Consider the following 18,429-nt stretch of genomic DNA (forward strand, 5'->3'; position numbering starts at 1 on the left):
TATATATGTATATATATATATATATATATATATATATATATATATATATGTAGCGTACTCTATATTCTAATTCAGATCAGCTGGGGTCGCTGCAATAAAAAGGATCATTGCCTCACTAAGGAGGATACATTACCTATAAAAAGGCTGCCAAACGTGGTTTGCACTATTAAACGTCAAACTATCTGGTAAATTAGTCATTTACAGGGGCTTCCAAGTTGAAGGACTTCTGAGAAGCTCGTTTGTAAATGAATGGTCAAAATTGTAGCAGCAGGAGTTGAAATAACCCGAGTTTTTAAACCTCTACACAGAATGTGTCTTCCTCCAAACATAATGACATCCTCTAATGGACTTCTAATGGTGTTTTAGGCCTAAACCATCCTTAAGACATAATAAGGTAATAGCTTTCTTTGGCTACGGCCACCTCTGATAAAATACATCTAGGAACCTCATATAGGATTTCCAGGTGAGTTTCTTTTGAATGAAGCCAACATTCAACTTTGGGACAACTCAGTTTTGCTAGAGGTTCAAATGCAGAGGGTAGGAAACATTTTGGCTTAAAAAACAAAACTATAAAGATGTCTTAAGATACCAGGGCATCTGCACAGATGACCAGCAGAGAACAAAAGACACTTTAGTGCGGCAGGTCTTTCTGCTGTCTGTGTTGTGCTCAGTAAGAAGAGGTGACTGACTCCACTTAAGACCATTCTATTTCTTTCCCATTGGTTGCCTTTGTCATGTTTTGGGTCATTATTCAGTCCTGTGAGGCGCTGGCCTAGTTTTTCCAGTTTTGCAGTATTTGGCAGAATCAGAACAGAAAGTAAAAGTCTACTTGCTTCAGACTTCCCCCACTGTTTCCTTGCACGGCCTCCTCTGCTCCTCTTTTAAAGGCTACTGGTTTGCATGATGATCTGAATCCTCTGTGTGGTCATGTTGGCACTTTTTGATAAAACCTTGACAAAGACAGTCCCAGCTCCGTTAGGTTTGGTACCTTGCAGGATCTTATGACTTGAGGCATCTTCAGAAGTCTTCAAACATTTTTATTTATTTATTTTTTTTAAAGGAATGAAGCAAATAGTCTGCCATTCATTGGGTATCCACCATCTCTCAGATACTGTTCACAAACAGACACTTCTTTGGTTCACATATTGACAATTCCAATGAACAACTACTCAATAAGACCTTTTACCACTTTGTCAGGTTAACTAGGATCCAGTGCACCCCCTCCCCTCCCCCGATCATTGGTTATGTATGAGCATGTGAAAATGAAGGAATAATATATGCAAAACTGTTCAACATTCATACCTGATTATTCACACTTATAAATGATTACATTTGAAACCTCTTCGCTGTTGTAGGTCTGCATAAACTGCCTGCATCAAAATGTGAAGCAGGTGTTTTATGTCTAGATGAAGGTGAACTTGCAAGCTGCAAGGCTGTTCCAATATCTAATCTTGAGTTTTTTCAGGTGATTTGTGCAAATACATTCACACCATGGCTACACATAGTGAGAGACAACTTTAACAATGTTAACTATTGCACAAGAGTTAAAAAAAAAAAAAAAAGAAAAAAAAAGTCTGCCATTCACACAGACACATATGCTTTACAAGAGCAGAACTGTTGTCCCGTTTGCAGTGCTACGATTCATGTCAGTGTTTTAGACTGGCATGCCTCTGAAATACCAAAACATTTTGTTTGTTTTTCTACTGGAACTTTGCCTGAGGCACAGTTGCAAACAGAGTGAAGCAACAGCTTTGTGCCACCACATTTTTTTCCTCCCTCTTCCATGGGACACTTTATTTCTATTAGGGATTTACAGATAAGTAAAGGACCAATATTGCCAGCAGTTTTAGTTGGTTTTGGTAAAGCTAGTGATAAAGCATAATTTATTATCTTTAAATGGGTAAGGCTGTGGAAAAAGAAGAGACAAAAGTAAACATTAATTTACTCAAAAGCAAATAACAACACACACCACTTAAGTTCAAATTAAGCCAATGAAGTAATCATTATTCATGCTGTCTACAAGTACTTTACTCATAGTGCACATTATGCAAATAGAACTTCATTTCCTTTCAATTACTTTAAAACACTGACATAGATCTGCTGTGATCACTCCTGCCATCTTCGTCGCTCACCACCAAATATTGCGGCCCATTTGCGAGTTATCTCTAGATAGATTGTTGGTTTATTAGGCAGATAATCCAGATACACAGTCTGGCTCGTTTTAGGAATCGCCATTTCAATCTGCGTCCCCTCGTGCCACTCATTGAAAGATGTAATAGAGATAAAGTCAGGCCTGGCTTCCAACGCTGCACTCAACGAAGTTTCATAATATTTGCCGTTGATGCGGTTTCGAGTGTTTTGAAAGTTCCAGGGTCGAATACTTGTGTCGATATATCCTGGCCCCACACTTGGAATGAATATCAGGTTGTTATCTTCACAGAACGCTTTAATAGAGCCCCAGTTACGCTGAGTGGAGCCGTAGGAAAAACCATTAGTAGCAAAGTAAGTGTAGATACCATCAAACCCTGCAGTCAGGATATCCCTCTTATGTTTCTCCTCAACCAGCAGGGCGATGAAGATGGCGTCATACGGTGTATCCCTGATGCTGTTGCTCTCTGTGTGTTTCAGCAGTTTAGCCCACTGTTCAGAGTTCATCAAATATGAGTCATAAACATAAAAAAGTGGAAGAAGTTTGCCATTGTTTGTCCGGTACTTGAAAAATGCGGGGTGCTCTCCATATCTGAAGAGAAGAGATGAAAAAGCAGGAAAAGTTGATGTTAAACAGTTAAAAGTAATTCAAATACACTCCTTACTAATGAGACAGATAAAGCAAACATAACATGTTGATAAACATACCTGCAAACTGTCATACTTCGATGCAATCAGTTGGTTTCTATTATAGGCTATGTATGAATTGGCTTGAAATTATGTGTTTGTTGATTCAATTATGTAAAGTGCCCTGTGACAACATTGCTGTGAAGTGGCGCTATACAAATAAAGCTGAATTGAATTGAATACTGTCAAAATATTATTGGCTCCTTTTCCACGAGCATAAAAGTGTGTGAAGGCTAACCCCAGCTGCATCTCGCCATGTTGGATGACCCCGCCACAGCATGCTATTGTAATCGCGCATCAAAACCAGACAGTGTTTTCCCTTTTCTTTTAAGATAATATTTTGATTTAAAATCAGACAACAATATGGCAGCAGTGGAGATAACCTTCCCAAAACAATTCGCTTTGAAATAAGTGACAATGTAAGCTAAAGCTAACGCAGATGTTAGCTGACATGCTAACAAGCAGACAGCTTTCCATTACCAAGTGTAACATGTTAGAAAAGGGTGATGTTAGAGAAACAATGGCACAGTACTAATCTTTAGGTTAGACAGCAGATTATACTGTTGGCAGATATAACACAAGCCCCAATACACACACCCTATCTGACAGCTACTACATAAACTCTTTACTACTCACTTCTCAATGATGTATCGGACATTAGTCAGCATGTTGACTTCATCTCTTCCTTTGTATGGCTCAATGTGAAAAGCCACCTGTGAAAAGATGTATTAGCAAATAGAAATTTATATTTTTACAGAAGTCAATAAAACTGACTTACTGTTGAACAAATGCACTCAAAATAAAAACATTAATTAAATTTGTTGCCGCCATTATATTCACCTTAATGTGGTATTTATGTGCCACTTGCAATAGCATAGGAACAATATCATCTATTGGTTCACCATTGTCATCATTTGTCTTGGGAGGATACCAGGAAACAGCAATAACACCTGGGAAAGTATTATAATCAAAGTACAAAGATCAGTTGAATGTGAGATGGGACATCTTGTTTTGTGAACAAATAGAGAGCAATGCAGGACATAGTGAGCTCCCAAGTGCAAATAACACACAGTAAACTGGAATATCCACAACTCTGAACACAAATGACAAAACAGCAAAGTTATCCTTGGCCTTGGCTGTGCAACCAAGGCCATTATTGTTTCATTTTAAAACTTTTCCCAAACTGAAAACACGTAATTGACTACTTTGACCTCAATGGGACCATTTTAATGTAACTTCTAATAGATCTCACATCACACCTGCCCACTACTTCTTCCTCATGTGGCTTGTGTACATCTTTGATGCCCTTCATGACATTGCTGTATGATAACTTCAAAAGTTTATAACTGAAAGACAAAGCAAAACAAAAGAAAAACATAGATGAGGTTTTCTTACCAATGGCTGCTGTACGCAACTGCTGCATATGTGCCTCTACGACAGAAGGATCTTTGGAACTGTAGGCCCCTAAAGAGGGGTAAAAATTGGACCCAATGTCATCAGGAGGTGTATGTCTTCCTTGTGGATATCCCTGAGCCACCTTTGTGTCCCAGTGCGGAAGCTGTGGATGGTCCCAATGGATGTACTTGCCATCAAACTTAGGGTTTCCATACCATGGGTAGTAGAAGACATGGAGATAATAGTTTGGAGGCGGGAACTTCCTAAGCGTGGCTTCCAGCTCAGCATCCCCGTCTGACTGCGCAGAGCCATTCATTTTGGTCTGGTCATGTTTATCGTCATCACGTCTTTTGACTTGTGGATCATCTTTTCTGTCTGGATACAGCTCAACGCCTTCTGGGCTGTTGAAGAGGGAATCCTCAGGTGTAAGTCCCTTTAAGACCACTGTTATGATGAGTACGAGCAAAGCCAAAGCAATCAGTGTGATGCAAGATTTGCGCCTAAACCTTGCCATGCTTTACTTAATGCTTGAAGCTTCCCATAGTTCATTGTTGAGACGGTAATGGGGAATCAATGTTGGGCACAGTATCACTGATGCTCCTCTGAGAGGTTTTGTCTAGCCTGGGGTTTTGAAGACAGAAAAGACAGTAACGTTTACAAAAGGGCTCCAAACAATTTTTAAAATTTTACATGCATGATACAAGCAAATATTAATATATAACTTTGTCCTTGCAAAAATACTTTTTCTTTTTACCAAATGTAATATGTTTCCAGAGATAATTATATCAAGACAATTTAACTGCCTCCTTTTGCTGCTTTAGTTTGATTTAGATAGCTTATAATAAAGGAAACCAGCAAATGATCACAGTTTAAGGAATACACCAAGTGAGATTTATTTACTGACTGGAATAAAAAAAAACAAAACATACAAATATGCAACACTAGAAAGAAAGCTGTCAATATAGCTAACATGCTAGATTATGTATTAAAGTATCCCACTTTTTAAAAATGGCGCTATTATTACACTACTGTGTGTTTCACCTTTTATAGCAGTAGATTCATAGCGAAACATACTAAAAGAAAGCTAGCGACATTAGCTAAATATACTCTGCCTCCAGTGAACTTCAGACTTGCCGACAACACCTCATCATGACGGTGCAGCTACATTTGTTTCATCTTCCTACAGTTAAGCATCACCCGGAGTGTGTGTGAAAATTACAACAATTTAATGCCAAAAGTCGAACAAACCCAGCATATCAGCTCAAAATATTCCTCATGAATTATATTTGCTGCATTACAAGCAGATGACAGGACACAACCTGCGTTTCTGGTTCGTAACGTACCCTATGAAACATCACAGATCTGAAAACGCTTGACGAGGACTTTGACGCTTGTTGTGATTCATCCATGTTGTATAGGAAGCTGACATCTCGAGCGGCGTCCTGGCCAGTCAACAGCAGCCACCGAGGTGATTTAAATGCATCACTTACAAATATCGCCCCCATCTGTTCGGAGTGCGTATTGCATAAAAGGACACTCGCTTGAAAATATAGCTAATATAGGACTTTTGGTTGCTGAGTAAAAGAAAAAAAAATCTTTGATTATGTTTCAAGTACACAACGCCACAGAACAGGTAACAAAAGAAGTGTGCAGGTGAATTGTAAATAGATGTAGAATATTTTTTTATTTGTCATGCATTGAATTAAAAATGGTGATGTTTGAACAGTGGCCTTTATGTATTGTTTGCATGTTGTCACATGTATGCATGGGTTCTCTTCAGGCTCTCCGACTTCCTCCCACCATCCAATGACATGCATGTTAGGTTACTTTCTTACTCTAAATTGTTCTCAGGGGTGAGTGTGAGTGTAAATGGTTGTCTTTCTGTGTTGGCTATGTAATGGACTGGCGACTTGTCGAGGGTGTATTCTGCCCTTTGCCCGATGATTGCTAAGATAGGTTGCAGCTTCCCCGTGACCCTTAATTGGACTAAGCAATATAGACAGTGAATGAATGGGTGAATGAATATAAAAATTAAATAGAAACAACTTTTATTAGTACAATACAAACAACAGATTGATTTGTTGTATTTGATTATTTTAACCTAAATAACTTTGACTTACTCACAGTGGAAACACAAAGATCACAGTGATTTTCAAGACACAGAAAAGATAGGAGGCAGCTTTGTTCTGATGATTCCTACTACCTCAAGTCTGTGGAAAGTGAAAACATGAGGATGGCAACTGCAGAGGGTTCACAGGTTGGTAAAACAACCAATTTAAATATGAAACTATGGGTTTCAGGAGGGCTTGTTTATTTTATGGTATGGTGTTCAGCATAAGTTCCTTCAAAATCTTCTCAGAAAGCTCAACACGCAGCTTTCAGAACATCATCTACTTCTCTTCTTTCTGAAAGGGGCACTGTGGATTAGCTGTGCCTGGATACTGCCATGCCGTCTCCTCCTGCCAGTGACACTTTGGTTGAATTCAGGGCCAATGGAAACTGCTCTGAACTGGGCCAAGAGGCATCCAAGTGGTCAAGCTACTTGAGATGTCTCTGGCTAAACTGTGTACATACGCAGAAAAAAAAGAATAAAGGCATGCCTCTGCTTATATACAATTAAACTGTACACTATATTGTACCTCAGAACTCAGTATGTATCAAGTCATTAAGGCTAAAGTTTAAACTGTTATGATGAGAGGATGGTGTGTGTAGTTACTGTATATTATGCACACTCACAAACAAGACAGCAGTAACTTTTGGCTCCACCTATTTTATTGAATGTATAGACTTTCAAACAAACTTGTACAAATCGCAAAACATCTTTTGGTAACACTTTATGTTTTCTTGTCATCATCAAGACAATAAAGTGGATTAAAAGTAAACAATCTGAACATAAATATACAACTGAATAAGAAAACAGTATAGCAATTCAATTAAGAAAATCATAACATAAAAAGAGGCAACTGTTTTACAGAAATTTCCAACGGCATCAGACTGATTCAGACTGCAGCAGACTGAATCTGAATCACTAACCAGACCTATTGCTGGTCAGCGTGACTGTTGTACCTCAGAATAGTAAAGGACACCATATTTAATACTGGCAATGTGATGAAACCTCCATCCTGATTTATTTGGAAATTTACAATATGGGATGTGCGCTACTTTACACTGTAGTGCTGTTTTTATACACCAGGTGGCATCGCAACCACACAGCAATACTAAAACGGCCTCTGTCTTCCACCCACTCCCAACTCGCCTACTTTTTACACAATGTACCTAAACAGAGGGTGATATGAGCAAATGAAAACTGGTATTTCACAGCAAATCTTAAAAAAAAAACAAAAAAAAACCTAACTTTCTGCAGGAAGCCATAAACATACTGAATACTAAATATTATCTGAAAATTTGCAAGGCTTTGTGTTACATGAAAATTTTTTTACAAAGCACAATCCTGTAAGCATGTACGCTCGTCTGCACTGCAATCCATAACAGTCTCAATCAAATTAGTGTAATCAAAACCAGCTCCCGTCCCCGCCAAAAAAAAAAGAAAACAAGAGGTTAAGTACAGGTGAAATTAACCTGATGGCAATAAATCATCAGATCAGGAAAAAAAAAGGTCAATACCAGCTTTGTTTGAGAATCAACATGCTTTTATGTGGGAATAGAGTGGACGGACAGGGAGGCATACAAGGGTGGAGAAGTTGAAGCCCAGATGATATCATGTTTGGGTAAATCGTGTCCACAAACAACACTGTCTGATTCAGCCTGTACACTTCATTCAAGCTGGTCTGTTCACATTCATTGCAACAAACTGGGAGGTTTAATATAGAAAATGAGTGTGCAAAAGCCCTACAAAGGGCTCTGCAGACGCTGTGATGAGTTTGACATGTGAAACTGGAACATGAGAAAAGCTCTTAATCCGAAAAAAAAACAAACCAAAAAAACCACATTGGAATAATTTTCTCCTTATTTTCAAGACGAAAATAAAGTTGAATCTAATTTTTGTTTTCTGATAAATGTTTCTTGTTACGTGGTCATATTGCCTCTCAACAAAGAGAAGGTGTTTTCTTACACAACACACAACCTCAAAAAATTTAAATAGCATTGGAAGCAAAACCACCAAAATTATTATTTGTTAATAATATCAAAAATCCCAACAAACAGGCAAAAAGAAAGAAAGAAAAAGAAAAACAGATTGATCACAGCAATCTATGTACACATACACATTAAGAAAAGAGCTGTCAGTTGAGTAGATGAGGGGCTGGGTGAGTGGGAGGGAAGAGAAGAAAGATTTGGGCAAAGAGATAGGCCCCTATCTTTACTCTACAGGGGGTGTTACGGGGTTGCCACGATGGCACACCAGGGAAGAGCAAGACGAAAGGGTGGTGGGCAGGGCTGTAGATGAGTGTTCACCTCTTCTTGGGAGCTTGGGCGGTGCGGGGTGGGGTGACAGGTCGACCAGAGTTAACCCCACCATACTGGTACTTAGCCTTCTTCTCTGAGGGCTTTAGGATCTTGAGGACAGAACAGCAGAAACAGATAGAAGATACATAAACGACAGTTTCTAAAATAACATGCAGGCTAAGAAAATATGAATTCTCTCTGTGGCTTTCAGGTTACCTGGAAGGAGCACATGAGGGATTCGTCAACACTCATCATGCCGCCTGCGTTATCAAACTCCCCGCAGTAGTTTGGAGCAGAGAAAAGTGTGACCAGTTGGCGTTTGGCAAAGAACTCGTATCCATCCTCCACAACCTGTTCCGAATACACACAACATTACTCCAACGCCTGATCAATACCAAGAAACAGATCTGCAGCTAGTTTCAGAAACCAACTTCGCTATGAAGGTTGACTATACAAAAAACACCTACATCTGAATCAATATGAAGATCACCACTGAAATAACTGCGGCTAATCGAGCAACTCCTGAGCCTTAAGTACTTTGTCACACTTTAATATGATTTTAATCCCCCCAAAAGTTAATAAAGAAATACCTGAAAACTGGTTTGTTTGGCACAAAAGGACAAAGATTAAATGAAAAGAGGAAAATATGAGATATACATCTGCTCTTAACATGGTGTAGTTCCAGGCCCTCATTTATCAACCGTTGTTATGCGCAGAAGTTGTGCATATTTTGTGCATGAGAACATTTTCATGCAAAGTGTGAAATTTACCATCTTATACTTAAATGTTCAGAAATGTACAGTGGCCGACGGGTTCAAATGCGCTTCATATGGAAAAACAGCTGCATTTAAGAATAGAAATGCAAGCGGGAAACATTGCATGTATAGAAGAGCGTTGCAAATACAAAAAGGTAACGCAAAAGAAGAAAAACGCGCTGCAAATAAAGCAATGTACTGCGAATACAGAAAAGCGCTGCATAAACAAAAACTGCTGCAAAAAGAAAACGTTGCATATTCAGTCTCACAACGGAAGGGCTCCGGCGAGTTTCTACCCGAGAGACAACCGGTCACCAACTAACACAATTTAATCAGGAGCCCATCCGTAGTGTCTGCTTTGTCTGATCAGAAAATGTAATAAAGTTATGGCTCAGCTGCCATTAAAGTGAATTTTCAACATTTAAAAAAAACAAGAAGAAAATCATAAATAAAAAGTGGGGACTGTTTGTCAGCTGTGTGTTCAATATTTAAACTATCCAACTTAGACCCAGTCCTAATTACCTGGTGGGCTCTGCAGATGAGGTCCAGGTCATGGCGGTTTAGAAACTTGCTGACCACATCTGCCCCAAAGGTGAAGGAGACCCCACGATCGTTCTCTCCCCAACCTTGTACATCTTTATCTGGATCTGACCACAGCAAGTCACACAGCAGGCCTGGCAGGCAGACAGCAAGAGGAGACAGGGAGATAAAAACGCTTAAAACAGGAAAGTGTTGAAAACATGGTATAAACAGAGACTGGTGTGCTAAAAAACCAGCTGACTTTAAGAAGTAACACAGAAAATCCATTCATTCAAGTCACTCAGGAAGACAGATTGTTATTTTCCACTTCAACATAAACTTAGATTCCTGCGTGAGATCCAGAGGAAATGAACATGTTCAGGATCAAGTGTGGACATTCACCAGAGTCCATAAAGACTTAAATAGTACCTGTATCAGGCACATCTGTTGGCCTCATGATCCTGCGGATCTGCTCCATTGACTGCAAATCGGGTGAAAGCCCTGAAACAGTAAATATAAGAAACTATTTTTGACCGCAGATGCAATAAATATATTCTAAACAACAGAATGAAAAAGTCACAGTTCAGATTTTGGCCAAGGCAGGGAAAGTGCAAACTTAAAGCACTCACCTCCATGGCAACAGAAAATCTTCTCATCAATAATAGCAGCGATGGGGAGGCAGTTGAAGCAGTCAGTGAAGGTTTTCCATAACTTAATGTTGAATCTGCGCTTGCCTGGAAATGCATAGACACATTTTCAGAACCAAACTGTTTGCCTGTATGCTTGTACAGGCTGAGTTATTAAATTATACTTACACTCGTCGTAGAACCCGTAAATGCGGTTGATGGAAGCACATTCATGGTTGCCCCGGAGCAGAAAAAAATTCTCTGGATACTTGATCTTGTAGGCAAGTAGAAGACAAATGGTTTCCAGGGACTGTTTCCCTCTGTCCACATAATCACCCAGGAAAAGATAGTTCGCCTCTGGAGGGAAGCCACCATACTCAAACAACCTCAATAAATCTGTGTACTGCCCATGAATATCACCTAAAAAGACAGAGAAGGGCAAAAGGAGAAATGAGAGAAGCCAAGGCGTTTGATTGGCAGTTTGGAAGAATAATAACTGGAGATGACGTGGAGGAAAAAAAAAAAAAACCTGACAAAGAAAAAGCACTGATGCCACCAGCTGATGATGATAAAACACATTCTCATGCAGATACCAGCTGTTATCTCTCTGAAGCTGTTTTGATTACATTATTTGATTAGATTATTACAAGAAAAAGCTGATAAAGATGTATGATTATTGCACTGCCAGCAAGCCAAAAGTATCCACATACTAAACAACCACGTCAACGGCCAGCAGATCAACGCCATGGTCTGTGGGAAATGAATTAACCAGGGAGAGAACACTCACATTTTAGGTTAATCAGAAAAATATAAAGCGCTTACATAATCCACACACACATCCACACAAACTAATTTAAATCTTAACAGCTCTCCCAGGATGTAGGGTCAACCTCTTCTATATTTGACATCAGTCAGGCAGAGATGAGCTGTAGCTGCTTTCACCAAAGCACACGATCTCTGCACTGGAGACTTGCTTCATCACTCAGCCAAGACCTGCTTCTTTTTATATCTTCTTGCACCAACTCAAGAGTTACTCTAATTTGGGTTAAGTGCTCCAGACACAGATGACTGAAAGTCCTACCAGAGCAGGACAATAACAGCAGGTTTTGTTGTGACCAAAAAAAGAAAGTACATTTATGTGCCATACTCTTTTTATGGCAAGGCTTCATTATGAGATGGCGAATTAAAATGAAGTGAGATGCCTTGTTAAGTTGTACAGCTGCCTGTCCCTGAGACTAAAATGACCAAGAATTGGGCTGCTTTATTTTCAAACCATGAAACTGGTTCATTTTCCATGCTCCAAAACCACAACTGGCACCAAAACCTATATGCCTGCTGGTCTACCCTTATATTTGTCTGCATCCTAGGATAAAAAGCACATTTTTAGTGGAAATAAATTACTTAAGTGACAGTTGTGAATGTCTAAGACTAGATTTGTGTCATACTCAGTACTCCTGATGTCCTTTACCAGCTTGTTTGTTTTGTCTATTCTTTCTTTTCATTCTTTCTTTAAAAACAAATAAATAAACAAGTTCTGGTCACACAGTCCCAGGCGTCCATCTAGTTGTCTTGCAAGTGCTAGTTATGGTGATGACTTTGCAATCCTTCACATTAATAATACATTAACAAAACTTAAGTGAACCCAGTACTAATGCAGAGCTCTGGCTTCCTAATCAAGGTCACAAGCTGTCAATGTAAAACCAGGAAAGCTTTTAAAATGTCTAAATTATTGCTCTATGAAATGTTTCCAAACCTTTTTTGAGTTTTCATTTCATAAGGGAGCGATGAAGTTACCAGTTATCCGTTCATCAAAGCTCTATTATCTACTTACAGGTTATTAGTTAATTTATGTTTCTCTTATGCTTAGCTTACTAAAGATGGAATAGACTTGTAAAACTCAAAAACTTATAGATGCTATGTTACATAAAAAAATTAAAACAAAAATCCTGACTTTTGACCAAGGGGTTTTTGCTGTTTTTTGGCATCATTAATTCAGTTCTCTACTGCAGGGTGATGAGTGTTTTAGACAAGTGACACAGAAATTAAGGGAAGACATAGCAGTGCAAAACTCGGAAAACATGGAAGAAAAAAAAAAAAAAAAAGGACCAATGCAGGTCTGTATGTAATGTAAGGTCAGTGTTATTAATTGGTAAAATGAATTGAGCCATTTAAATATAAAAAAGTCGTGACGCAGCTCTGCAATTATCATAATCACTGTGTGTGAAACATAAATGGGTAGTTATAATGTAAGCCAGCATTAGAGAACAAACAAACCCATCAGCTGGAGTTAAACACAGCTGATGTGAGAGCAATGAACCCCCCTAGTCACACACGTGACTGGGACTTGTCACATGTTTGAACGCACATACATGTTTAAACATTCGCAGCAAAAAAGTGATATTATCATCAATACAAATTACAATAAAATATCTTCCAATGAATTCAAGAAATCTGCAGACAGGATCTTATATTGATAACAGAAGCATTAGGTGTTTTTAAGCTGCAATGTTCTTAATTTTTTGTGAAAAAATTAATGTTGCGAATGTTGAATAATATGACTCAGCAGATTTCTAACTGTCTAAACAAAGAAAACACTAAGAACAACAGGTTTACTGCTTAAATTTCCAATAACGCACTTTTGATGCAATTAACATGATGAGAAGATATAATTTTGGGGATTATTGAAGATATTGTCTTCCTCTGCCTGGCCCTGTCAGGGTTTGTCAGGACGTTGTCCTCATAGTGTGCATGTTTACCTCTTCACCACTACATGTGCTACAGAGTTTGCACAGAACCTGACCCATGTGGTCTTAGTAAATAATTAAAGACATCCACAGCTTTATATGCAGTAGTAGTGTTTATCATGCCTGACATATGGGTAGTGGGTTAAACTCCTGTCTAATCAGCTCGGGGTTAGAAGTTCAACAACAAAGATTTAAAAAAAAAAAAAAAAAAAGACCAAGAATTTTCTTGCCATATAGATTTGACCACCTTAAACTCATGCACATTGTAAAGTTACGATAAGCATCCATTAACAAACTCATTTGCTTTTTTTTTTTTTTTATACTTTAAACCCTGTTATTTTAATCACAGTGAAGTCAAACATATTCAAACAATTTTCTGTTTTCACAATGAAAGGAACATATACAAGTTGGCTCAGCAGTTTTCAGTGTTACACAGGAGGGACGCAATGATGGGGTGTACTAATTTACACTGACGAAAGATGGAGATAGAAATAGTTACGCTTTTTCAGCTGTTAATATATGAAGCTCACTTGTGAATGTGGGATTCTGTCTGCAAGATGATGATACAAGTGACAATGACACATAATTTGTGTGGATATAAGCATTCATAAATCCCTCTTTACTATTACTGAGCAACTGAGTTAAGAGCGTATTAGATACCTAATATATCACACAGGCTGTGACGGTGTTACATAAGAAAATTTGCATCAAAGAAATTGATAGCTGTGCAGACCAGGCACGGGTTTGTGCTGCAGAATGTGTGTTAAGTACAGTGAAACCCTTCACAGTCAGATTGTAGCTTTCTGCATAAACTGTACATATAACTATTTGATTAAGCTAACTATCATTTGTTGATAGCCAAAGAAAAATACTTTAACATGTATGGTTTTAGATAAATCAATTTGTGGACAACAGAAAAGAAAAACATGTATAAAAGGTCAGCCTTGTCCTTTGTTTGTTTTTCCTCTTTCTCTAAGCTTTCAACAAGAAAACAACACGAACTAACGTGTAAACGATCACCAGTAAGCCAAAGATGGTGAGAAAAATGACTAACAAAAGGGCAAAAATAGAAAACACAAACCACAAATCTTCAAGGGTGCCTCAAGCTCCAACAGGATGGGCTGGCTGAGGAAGATCTCCCTGGATTTGATGCAAAGGCCCCGAACCTCTGCTTCGGTCATCTGAACTATCTTCCCTGGACGACATCCTCGCACTGGGGAAAAAAAAAAAATGCCGTCAGTGTTACTAACAACTCTTATCCTTTATTTTCTCAAAACAGTAACAACTTAGGCATAGCAAAGTCAATCAGAATGAGGCCATGATGAAGTCTTTTCTCCCCCTAAGGGAAAAATACTTTTAGCAGCACAAAGCTATCGCACACGCTGATGAACAGTGGGCGTAATGATTCTGTAGCTTATAGCTGCTCAGCTTCAGCCATACTTTAAAAACCCACGGCTTAGCCTATGAAAACAGTTTGCCTCTTCAGCAGTAGTGTGGGTTTATTGGCTGTGTGGCTTCAATGTGAGCTGAAGCCTACTTTGTGGCATTATGCCACATCTCATTTTTATCTTTAGTTTATCTTTATTTTTAACCAAAGAACACAAAAGGGAGAACCATGAATGCTGGCTAAAGTTAACAGTTTAAATACAGAGACATGAAAGTGATAGAAAACATTTAAAAAAAAACAAACAAATCAAAACAGAAAACAGGCTGAAACATGACTACCAGTAGTTATTTTGCACTTCAGACTGAGCGATACTTTCATTTCAATAAAATCTGTTTTGCAGTGAAACAAAGATTTGAACAAATCCACAACTGAAGAACCTAGTAAAGCAAATACACCCTGATCCCAGATTAAAAAAACAAACAAAAAACTTAACTTTTGTTTCTTATTATGAAGAATGCCAAATTATAAAATAGTTAAAATAGGAGCAGCTAAAGTGGATCATTTATATACTGGATAGAATTTTCAGAAGCTTAGATAATACAATTTTGTGCATTTATAAGTATACATCCGCATGAGTATGCAGCCCACACTGTATGCTCAAATTCCCTGTTAGAGTCTAATTAGTCTTGTAATCCAAATAAAGCAGATTCAAGTTGAGTGACACAGCGAAATAAGTAATCACAGATGATGAATCCGACAGCCAAAAATGCTTGAGAGCTCCACAATCCTTGGTGTTTTTAACCTTCAATTTTCCTTATCCTCCATCTAGTTCATACCCGAATGATGTGCATTACATGAAGCATGAAATTGCAGAAGTAGGGCTCTTTACCAGGCCTCATCAGAGGAGGGTGGGTTAAGCCTGGATGCTAGCCTGCTCAGCGTTAACACTGAACCTTTCACTGTTTGCACTGGCACTCCACTGGCTGCCACTTTTAAAGAGATTATGTTCTAAAGAACACTGAGGGGCAAAGGCTGAAATGAAGCAATGACAAGGATTTGCGATTTTCATGAACCAAAGCACTGTTTGTGTGTGTGTATTTAAAGCTGTGTTACAGAGTGTGTTTCTGTTTTCAGCAATACACAGTAACTAATGGAGCACGTTACTGCGGTACAACAGAGTATACAGTCTATAGCCTAAGAGCTCATACCACAGTGCAAACTTGTACTTTCAAATAGGCATGTGCCGGTAAGAAATTCTGAAGTTATGATAACCTTGAGCAAAAATATCATGGTTTTATGGTATACCGTGGTATTATGATTACACTCTTTAAAATAAAACATCTAATTTTGTTTGAACGACAGCTTCGCCATCTAACCCCCTCAACCATGTTCGCTACCAACACCACAGGGAGTTGTCCATACACTCTTAACTGAACCTGCACCTAACTCCAGGTACACCTGACTTGCACACTCTCCCTATGATTTATAAGACAAAAGACCGTTCATTCCACAGGCATGCTATCACAATACGGCAGACAGCCATCCATACAGCAACTTTTTCATACCATGGTATACCTTGAAACCAGCACATCAAATATTTACATTTCCTTTATCTTGAGTTCAACCATGGACACCGGGTAGACTACTGATCCCGCTTTAGGCATGGTCTCATTGCAAGTTATTTTGAACTGGGTGAAATTGGTAAAACACAGCCAGTTCCACAGTAGGTACTGGCTGCTGGCTGGTTGTAACACCACTGAGAACACTTTATCTTACTAATTTACATGAAAACTAAACATTAAACAAAACCAAAAACATGTAATCTCCATCTAACAGAATCAGACACTGGAGGAAAGTATGCCAAGGACAGCTGAATTTGCCTTCGTGGTCTGGTCTGACTCAGAATATCTCTCAGAGGAACAGAAAACTCCCCTTCTTCTCAAAAGGAGGTTGGTGGACTGCCAACACACAAAAAACATCCTTTTGTCTGTTTGTCTTAAACTCTGTCTTCATGTACCAACAAAGATTCACCATAATTGTTCGAAAGCAGCCATATGATTATGGTGGGGTTGTGTTCACATGATTTAGGGTGATTCAAGCTGTCATCAACATTTCTGCAAAGAAGTCAAAGAACTGATAACCACTTCGTCCTCTTTATTGATTTTCATTTTGTTTTTAATTGCTTCATGATTGTTATTTATCATTCTTCGATTTGGATTTACATTATATCACGGACATTTAAAGGTAAAATTAAAGCATTGGTGCAGTGAATCACCGCAACCTGCCTATCACTGTAAAAAAAATAATAAAAAAAACACACACACACACATCTACAACTTAAATGAGGTGGGAAAAAACACGCAAATTTTGCCCATTTACGCAAGTAGGCTATTCTATATTGACTGTAGCTACAAGGGCAACCAATACCAGATGCAATCTGTATGTTCTATATTGCACACCATATTTCTTTACAGCTGATTTTTCTATCAAAACATTTAATTCTAACATTTCTAAGGTCACTATTTAAAGAGAAAAAAAACCCCAACTAAATAGTAATGACTACATTGGGAAATTTAAGGCTAAAATCTAACAGCACTGAAAGCCAACAGGGCTGCTGATAGTTTGTGTCACCCCACTCCTTTTTTATTTTAAAACTAATTACTTCACTTTCGTGCCGTGACAAATAATGCATTGTGCTCTACACGGAGAAGAAAACGTCTCTGCCCCTGCTGAATACCAGTCGTTTGACAAATAAAAGCGCTAGAATATCGCAACATATCAAAGCAAAGTTTAAATAAATCCTAATACAAAGGGCACCATAAACATTAGGAATTAGGAGTAACGCAGCTAACGGTGCAAAGACTTGTAGGCGTTCACTGCTAACAGTTTATAAACACGAGCAGGCAGCTAACCAGCTAGCTAAAGCTAGCCGTACACTGTTTCCAATGACTGACATTAGCCTCAATAGCTAACACTTCTCCTGCGTTTTCAGTGGTATCCGGAGTAATAGCTGAATACATATCTGACACAACTTCCAGACTAAAAATAATTTAGTTTGTTTAACCTCACAGTCTAATTCAAACTGTTTACCTTCCAAGAGCCGAGAGATGAGGCTATCTACGTTCAATTCACCCTCCGCCATCTTCACACTGATGTTGTAGTTAGTCGGGTCGATTCCCACTGCGGACATAAGGAGGCGCTGTTGTGAAGAAATAAATAACCCAAGACACTGTCATAAAAACAATGTTGTGAACAGGACAAACAAAACAAGGTAGCAGATTAACACTTTCTTATGTAAGATCAGTTGACATGGATAATTTTACAGTAATAAAAATATTTCTATATGTTTCTATCATTGCCTTCCATGGAAACTAAGAGCAGCAAAGATCTGCATTAATGAAGTAGAAGACCATGTAGAATTGGATATGTCTAGTTTTCGTTAGTTTGGCTTTTGTAAATTAATTTGACATTATCAAGAATATGGAAAACGCTTTAATTTGCACTAAATATGTCATATGTCTTTAAAAAAAACATCTAAAGAAAGAATTATTTGAGATGATCACAATTTTGTCTGTGTTTTTAGTATAAGCATGTATAGTGTAAGTGTTTACATAAAAGGTAGTGCAGAAATATTCAGAGAAATATTCATAACTTATTAGTTTTATTTGATAATGACTGATGTTCTTGAATTTGTTCTTTATTTTCTTATTATCAGTCATCAAACATGATTATTGAAAAGGAACACAAAACAAATGTTAAGTGCA

The 18,429-nt window shown here is 38.3% G+C and overlaps 2 protein-coding genes across 2 annotated transcripts; both read right to left on the bottom strand.

Annotated features, from left to right (window-relative positions):
• Window positions 1–1,654: 1,654 nt before the first annotated feature.
• Window positions 1,655–5,541, bottom strand: manea (mannosidase, endo-alpha). Its single transcript, XM_079262119.1, has 5 exons — window positions 5,479–5,541; window positions 4,231–4,851; window positions 3,676–3,785; window positions 3,472–3,548; window positions 1,655–2,740 (listed from the first exon to the last, which is right to left on the bottom strand). Exons 2-5 carry the CDS (start codon window positions 4,742–4,744, stop codon window positions 2,107–2,109), a joined length of 1,335 nt encoding a protein of 444 aa, XP_079118245.1. The 5' UTR covers window positions 4,745–4,851; window positions 5,479–5,541; the 3' UTR covers window positions 1,655–2,106.
• Window positions 5,542–7,011: 1,470 nt separating this feature from the next.
• On the bottom strand, window positions 7,012–17,837 carry LOC306772985 (serine/threonine-protein phosphatase PP1-beta catalytic subunit-like). Its single transcript, XM_079262666.1, has 8 exons — window positions 17,756–17,837; window positions 14,360–14,491; window positions 10,724–10,954; window positions 10,538–10,642; window positions 10,338–10,409; window positions 9,912–10,063; window positions 8,851–8,985; window positions 7,012–8,744 (listed from the first exon to the last, which is right to left on the bottom strand). Exons 1-8 carry the CDS (start codon window positions 17,805–17,807, stop codon window positions 8,640–8,642), a joined length of 984 nt encoding a protein of 327 aa, XP_079118792.1. The 5' UTR covers window positions 17,808–17,837; the 3' UTR covers window positions 7,012–8,639.
• Between the last annotated feature and the right edge of the window lie 592 nt (window positions 17,838–18,429).

Source organism: Telmatherina bonti (assembly GCF_933228915.1).
Source record: "Telmatherina bonti genome assembly, chromosome: 22".
Classification (NCBI taxonomy): Eukaryota; Metazoa; Chordata; class Actinopteri; order Atheriniformes; family Telmatherinidae; genus Telmatherina; species Telmatherina bonti.

Bases quoted from the DNA above. Each gene is read 5' to 3' on its own strand.
- manea (XM_079262119.1), bottom strand. From the start codon at position 4,744: ATGGCAAGGTTTAGGCGCAAATCTTGCATCACACTGATTGCTTTGGCT. The intron at 3,786-4,230 runs GTAAGAAAACCT...ATACTTTCCCAG, and splicing joins GTTGCGTACAGCAGCCATTG to GTGTTATTGCTGTTTCCTGG. The intron at 3,549-3,675 runs GTGAATATAATG...ATCTTTTCACAG, and splicing joins CACATAAATACCACATTAAG to GTGGCTTTTCACATTGAGCC.
- LOC306772985 (XM_079262666.1), bottom strand. From the start codon at position 17,807: ATGGCGGAGGGTGAATTGAACGTAGATAGCCTCATCTCTCGGCTCTTG. The intron at 10,955-14,359 runs GTTTGTGTTTTC...CTGTCTTTTTAG, and splicing joins GGCACCCTTGAAGATTTGTG to GTGATATTCATGGGCAGTAC. The intron at 8,745-8,850 runs GTAACCTGAAAG...TCTGTCCTCAAG, and splicing joins CCCTCATGTGCTCCTTCCAG to ATCCTAAAGCCCTCAGAGAA.